Source organism: Montipora foliosa, chromosome 3 (assembly GCF_036669935.1).
Source record: "Montipora foliosa isolate CH-2021 chromosome 3, ASM3666993v2, whole genome shotgun sequence".
Lineage (NCBI taxonomy): Eukaryota > Metazoa > Cnidaria > Anthozoa > Scleractinia > Acroporidae > Montipora > Montipora foliosa.
In genome coordinates this window covers 3,076,018-3,083,517 of record NC_090871.1, presented here as the reverse complement: position 1 = coordinate 3,083,517, position 7,500 = coordinate 3,076,018, and the positions used below count along the sequence as shown (strand labels likewise).

The window sequence follows — 7,500 nt, the reverse complement described above, 5'->3', positions numbered from 1 at the left end:
TTCAGTCTTTCCAATCGACTTACCATAGCCATCAGTACTGTAAGAGACAGGAAATGAGAAGAGCCACTCTTTCTTCATTTCCCTGGAGGTGGAACAAGGGAGGCAGTATTTGCAGGCCATGTCACTTTTCTTACAATTTCCCCCACCCCCCTGCTCATCACAAATTCTTGCATTCATGTTGCAATTCTCATTTGTTTCTTTGATGACTTATTTCTCCAGGCTATCCAAAAAGGAAATTTAGAGGGAGCTAAAATACATGCTGAAAATTCTATCAGACAGAAGAATCAGGTGAGTTTATGGAGTGACAATGAAATGATTCATATTGGTATTGAAAATTGCTTATTTGCCCATTAGTGTATTTGAATTTTGTTAAAAGAAAATGCATGTACTCAAGAAGTCCTTGCGGTATTGCCTTCCTTTCACTTATGGAAAAAGTCATTCACTGACAGTAGATGTTCTTGTTTGGATAGCACTCTCCACCAGATAATCACTATCCAGTGGATAAGTAATAGGAAAACCAAGAATTGCACTATCCAATGGGTAGCGATTTATTAGATGGATATCGTTATCCAACTAAGTTTTGAAAAACTGGGGCCTGGAGTTTCGCCCAATTTACCCTGTTACACCTTGGACTAGAGAATTTTTTTTAAATTTAATAATTTGGAAAATACTGGAAAATCCTTTTGCTTGCTAAAATTCAGCTACTTTGAGCAAAAGTAAAAACCCATCTAAAAGTTTAACAAACGTATGCATAAATAATTTTGATGTTTACTGTGCTAATGACCTTAACCCTTTGATGCCTAAACCAGTCATACTTAGTAGTTTACTCTGTCTAACGCCAGCCGATGGGGGAACCCCCAGGAGTCAGGTTAAAATTTCTTGTTTTGTCTCAATGTGTACCATATTTTTTCATTTGAATTTTGAATGTACCAGTAAATGTTGGTTGAGATTTCAGCTTTATCTTTTTGTTTGAACTTCAGTCATTGAATTTTATGCGTTTAAGCTCAAGAATTGATGCTACTGCATCTCGTGTACAAACAGCAGTTACAATGAAACAGGTATTTCCTTTTCTCAGTCCCATTGTTGCTTTAGAAGTTTCTTATCGATGTCCTCAATTTTGTTTGTTTGTTTTTGATGTGTTGTTCGGATGTACTTAACAGGTGACAGGCTCAATGGCTGGAGTCGTCAAATCAATGGATTCTGCTATGAGGTCCATGAACTTGGAAAAGGTATTTTGTACAAAAATGTCCAAATGACAATTTATAATGTGACTTATTTAATTAACAACAACTTTATTGCATCCCTTCACAAGTGTACACTGTATGTACACATGTTAATTCTTGGTCCCTGAAATTGAAAGTTGAAGTGATCATTTCATCATTGGCTCTCTTTTCGTCAGGTTTCTGCTCTTATGGACAAGTTTGAACAACAATTTGAAAACCTTGATGTACAATCAAGCTACATGGAAACAGCCATGAGTGATACTACAACTCTCACAGTGCCGCAGGTGAGGTTTTTCTCTGAGTACTTTTGTTTTCCCCTTTCATCAAGAATCAACCTACAATTTGATGAGTTGGTTTTGTTTGATTTTTGTATGTACTGTGTCCCCAGATAGTGCTCCAGCACTATTAAATGTAGTTGACACTTGTCAATGAATAAATTTCATCATCATCATCATCATGATCATAATATCAGTTTTTTTTTCATAATTCAATCAGGATGTGACCCTTGTTCCATGATTAAATAGGATAGAATATTGAGTCTTGTATAATTCATGAGCCTATAGATTGTTTACCTGTTTTTATTTGCAGGGACAAGTGGATAGCCTTATGCAGCAAGTTGCTGATGAAGCTGGGTAATTATCTTAATTAAATGTTTACAGCCTGACCACTCAATAGTGCCAAAAAATGTTCAAAATTAAATGTCTACACTTGTCTGGAGAATTTGTGTACAAACTGTACACTTTCTGCCATTTTTAGCCTTGTATGTATTTTGAAAAAAAATTAACTTTTTACTGCTTTCTCATAAATAGTGTGGCATTTTCGCTGACCGAAGAATAATTACTAACTCTTTCATTGTCTTTGAAATCTTGTAAAAGTTGAAAATACTGTTCCTTTCATAAATATTTTGTCATTACCTTAGCTAATTTTGATGCCCAGAGAAACCTGGAAATCGTATTTCCAAGCTTCTAGATTTCAATATTTTCTGGGGGAGCATGCCCCCAGATCCCCCTAGGAGAGGCGGCCTTACAACTCATATGGGTAGACGCCTACTCAACATTTTATTGAAAGCCCTGAGCAACTTACACTTTATTACTTTATTTTATAATTTGAATTTAGAGAAATACTCAGCAAGTTCTGTATATCCTATTCTTTAGATTGGAATTGAACATGGAGTTACCGGCTGGACAGCAGGCACAACCTATAGGAACAGCTTCAACTGCTTCTGCTGAGCAGGTTTATAATCAATATTTTTTACATGATATGAAATGTTGAAATACATCGCCGCAATCTTGGATGCCCTTCCTGAGTATGTTGTCTATACTGTCAAGTGCATACTGAGAAGGGCATTGAGAATCATTTACCCCAATCTGGAATATGTCTTGAGGGTTGTTGCATGGTGCACTTTGCTTCATTTATTGCAAAAGCCAGGGAAGCAGAACCCCTTTAGTCATCTTATTCCAACATGCATGGGTATTTGTCACAGAATGCGATATGGTTTGCACTCCAGTGCACAGAATCCTGACCCATAAGTTTTGAGGGCACACAAACAGGTTTAATACCGGGAACTGTTATATACAGACTAAAAGAGAAAATCGAAGATAAAGCATTGGTTTTGCACTTATATTTAAATTAATATACACAGAGGTGTATCCAGGTTTTCAAATTTGGGGGTCCAGCTAAATTAATATTCGATCGAATATGTACTTAAAATAAAATGATCATTTTTTTTTTTAACTAATCAAATTCGTGAATTTGGTAGTTCGCAGTCCCTGTGAGACAGAGCTATATAATAATTACAGTTATTACAGTCTACAAGGAAGCAGCACTTGCGGCACCAGTGGTTAGGGTGCTTGTCTTGATATCATCTGAGGATCGCGGGTTCAAGACATGTTCTGGCTACTGGTTGAATTTGTTCCTGGTAGTCCGGGGGTACTTACCATTCACACGGAAAACCCAGAAATTCCGGTTGGAATATCAAATAGACCTCATTTTAGAGCAAGAATTCTTTTCAATTCACTGTATGGTATCGAGGCTTGGTAGGCTAATTTGCACTTCAACAAAAGGATTATAAATTGACTGCCATTTATGAATAAGGTCTAAGGTACACACCATTACATTTAGAACTTTTCAGAAATTATGATGCATTGGCACAATCAATGTCTTAATTCTGTCCTTTTTGGGCTTTCCTGTCGATACCAGTGTGTACATTATCCAGCTTTTATTTGGACAAGCTGCATCATTTAATACTTACACCTACAATTTCCACCTGGATGGTTTGTGCAAATGGTAAGTGCCCCTGGATTCAACTTCTCAGCTGCACTTGTACATGTAAATAGCCAACTAGCTTGCCTCCGGCCAGTTGGGATTCTTAACAGTTGTTGTTGTTGGCCCTGAAAAGCCTCTATGAGGGGTGACGAATGGTACATCCAAAATCTTGGCACTCACAAACTTTTCTTCCGATCTCGAAATCTTGACAGCCGTTGCGAAGATGAAGTCTTGCATGTTTTGGTCTTGGTCTCGGATTCACAAACAAGGGTCCCATTTCATATTTAATTCGATTATAATTCGATCATAATCGAAGCTTAATGTGAACACAGCTTTAGTTTTCATATTTGTTAGCTTTTAGATAGGTAGTCAGGCAAGTCCACATCAAGACTCTGCATTAACAAATAAAGTCACTCACACACTAACTCATTTTACTCTTTAGAATTTATGCATGGTAGATTTTCTTTCACTCTTTCTGTTTAATGGAAGGTTCTCGAAATTCTTTTTAATTTTTTTTTTTTTACAGGATGAGCTGTCCCAGAGGCTTGCAAAGTTACGGCAATAAAGTACATGTGCTTCATACTAAGAATTCCTTTTTAATATTTCCTTTATTTGAATGATGTAATCATGTTGTCAAGTAAACGCCAACAGCATTTAATTTGAAGGGATCAACATTTTTAGGTTCTTATCTATGGGTTAAGAGCAAGTAATGAAAGAAAGCAAGCCCACATATATATTATTTGCAACATTTAATTAGAGAACTAAATCCCACATGAAAAACGGTACAATGATCAAAAAATCAATTTTTTTTTTTGCTTTGGATTTCAAGATTTTGTTAACTTAACGCTAAGTAACCCAAGTTTTAAGGGTTAAGAGCAAGTAATGAAAGAAAGCAAGCCCACATATATATTATTTGCAACATTTAATTAGAGAACTAAATCCCACATGAAAAACGGCACAATGATCAAAAAATCAAATCTTCTTTTTGCTTTGGATTTCAAGATTTTGTTAACTTAACGCTAAGTAACCCAAGTTTTAAGCCTTAATTTCAAAAAGACACTTGGTTTCCTATTTTATGGTCCGTCATATAACTAATTTTGATTAAAATCTTGAGAGAGCTCGATCGAGGAGAAAATGACGTCAAAGACTCGCTAGTTGCCATATGGCAATCCAGTCAGAAAATGAGTGGAATTTCTCCGTTTTTCCGTGTCAAGAAAATGGAAATTGTATATGGTTTCAGTGATACGGATTGTGTTTCTTGTTTGGACACATGCAATTGAAATAGAAAGGGATTTTTTGCCTCTAATAGCAAATATTTTGTTTGTTTCAATCAATTTTACGCTGGAAAAGGTTTTTGTGAGATTTTTCGTCCAAATGAACACCCAAAAATAGATTTTTTTTTTAACGATCTTTCAGTGGAATGTTTTTTGTAATTTAATATTCTCTGTCAAAAATTTGCGTAAGAAGCTTGAAATAAACATTGCAACGCTCACAAGAAATTAGTCGCGTATTTTGTAGTTCATATTTTGCTAACTGAAACCAAAAGGCAAATTCTCTAGTAACTTTTTCGGGTTGGATATCAGAGAAGGAATCGAACACCTTGAGTGGATGTGTGGTTACAATTTTCTGGCTATTTATAATTTTATTTGTTTGTACTTAACTCTGCACAGTCTTTAGGTTAAAAAAAAATTGAAGTTTGACTAATTCTTGTTAGTTAATAATTATTTGAACGAAAGCTCGTTGTCCATTTTTTGCTTCATTATTGAAAGAAATATGGGTTCTTCAGTGAAGGGATTGATCAAAGGTTTTGCAGATGAGAGCCGGGTCTCGGGTCAATAACCCACCAAAGAAGGCTTCCCGACACAAAACATGAAATAATTATAAATATTCAGTTAAATATTACAACAAAATTAAGAAACGAAAGACCGACGTTTTTTGAAAAGTACATTGTTTAACTCTGAAAGCGACGAACGATTAACATTCTTCACTGTAGTTCAATCAATGTAAACAAGAACGTTGACACAAGGTGGTCACGTGCACCTTTGTGGTTGCTTAGCACGTGATCAACTTCATCATGACTAGCCTCCTACGCAGACACTCTTAGGGCTTCGTCACGCGTTCCTCTCCCACGAACGTCTGCTGAGCAAGTTTAAGCGTGTACTCTGCGCGTCTGACAGCTATTCACGGCAAATGTTCACTGTGCTTAAGCCCTGTCCGTCGGGGTAACTATCTGGATGAAAGACCTCAAAAGTAGACGACTTGTTGTCAGACAGAAAATTCTATTTTAACGCTCGAAAATGCGAACAAAGCAAGGCACAGGTTTTGCAAACCTGCTCACTAAAAGCGTGTCTGTTACGAGCCTTGAAAGGCTTATCAGGCGGGCGCTTATCTCCGGTTTCTGTAGCATGAAGCGACTGGGAGTATTTCTACTCCCCCCTGGATGGGATCCTAGTCCATCGCAGGGTTACCCTCAGCATTTTCGCCGGTACCCATTTATATACCTGGGAGGAGAGAGGCACCGTGAGAGTAAAGTGTCTTGCCCAAGAACACAACACAATGACCCCCGAGCCAGACCACCAGTAGCCCAGACCACTCAATCCGGAGTTGGGCACTCTAACCATGAGGCCACCGCGCCTCCCTAACCTGCTTCATGCAAAACAAATATTGATGCAAAAGTAAATAAATATAAATACACAGTTTTTAGGCAGAGCAGATTGGAATTTTTATTAAGTGTCGATCGAGAATTAAAAAATTGCCATCAACAACAAACTTTCGGACATGAATATATATATCCCACGAATATAAAAAGTTGCCATCAGCTAAAAACATTTTGGGAGATTTTTCTATTTTACTTTTGGCTGCACAAATAAATTGAAAAATCGAAAGTGCATCCATTTCAGCGGCCGCCTTTAATCAAGTTACCTTGCTTGTTTAATCTTAAAAAAGTAAAAGACCTCAAAACGGGACAGGACATTACAAAATAGTTCACTCCAGTGCGCAGACTCCATGACCCATAAGTTTTAATAATTTACCGTTATATACAGACTAAAAGAGAAAATCAAAGACAAAGCATTGGTTTAGCACTTATACAGAGCTGTATCCAGGTTTTCAAATTTGGGGGTCCATTGCAAAATTTTGGGCGTCCAGCTAATTAATATTCGATCTATTACCTCTTAATTGCTGCTGCAGGCCCTTTCAGACTTCTAAATTGCACAAAAATAAAGTTATCCCTCCCCTAGAATATGTACTTAAAATAAAATGATCAATTTTTTTGACACTGTTATGCCCGTAGATTCATCGACCAAAATGTATGGGCTGTTAAAACTCCATCGATCACATCTGAGAACGTCTCAAGGAATCCGTACGCTGTAGGGACCATTGGCTCCACAGCAAAAAAAAAACAGAGCTGAATCTCAATTTGCCGTGAAAGAGCATCATTTATTTTAATAACACTTGAGGTGTAAAAGAGTAAACAAAATAATTAATGTAAGAAATCGATACACAGTTCATCGTTGGCTCGTGACTTTGCCATGGCCAATGATAACAATCAAGCGATTGAATGCTTTCAAGTTTCACGTTAAACATGTTAGTTTTAACACTAACTCCGAAAAAGTTGCATTGTTTGCAAAACAGACAAGTTACGTGCAAAACAAGAACCGAGACAATGACACGTGCGCTTCCGGAATTAATATCAACAGGGTCGCACAAAACAAAAATTTAACCATTTTGGGAGATTTTTCTATTGTACTTTTGGCTGCACAAAATTGCAAAATCGAAAGAGACATCAATTTCAGCGGCCGCCTGTGATCAAGTTACCTTGCGTGTTTAAGCTTAGAAAAGTAAAAGACCTCAAAATGGGACAGGACATTACAAAATAATTCAACGTGTGAACGTGTAAACCAAAGGGCCACTGCTGGCACGACGTCTGGGTGACCCCTCAAGTGGTCTACATGACCCTTCACTTGAAAACATTAACTTGATCGCTGCAGTGCAATACCACCCAACTCAGTGC

General features: G+C 37.2%; 1 protein-coding gene across 1 annotated transcript in view; it reads left to right on the top strand.

Annotated features, from left to right (window-relative positions):
* Positions 1-4,987, top strand: part of LOC137996471 (charged multivesicular body protein 1b-like) — a 7,214-nt gene extending 2,227 nt beyond the window's left edge. Inside the window, exons 4-10 of the mRNA XM_068841905.1 lie at positions 220-288; positions 981-1,058; positions 1,161-1,229; positions 1,400-1,507; positions 1,812-1,855; positions 2,378-2,456; positions 4,015-4,987. Of these exons, the coding sequence (XP_068698006.1) occupies positions 220-288; positions 981-1,058; positions 1,161-1,229; positions 1,400-1,507; positions 1,812-1,855; positions 2,378-2,456; positions 4,015-4,053 (486 nt within the window). The 3' untranslated portion in view covers positions 4,054-4,987. The remainder of the gene's footprint in view (positions 1-219; positions 289-980; positions 1,059-1,160; positions 1,230-1,399; positions 1,508-1,811; positions 1,856-2,377; positions 2,457-4,014) is intronic.
* The last annotated feature ends 2,513 nt before the right edge of the window (positions 4,988-7,500 follow it).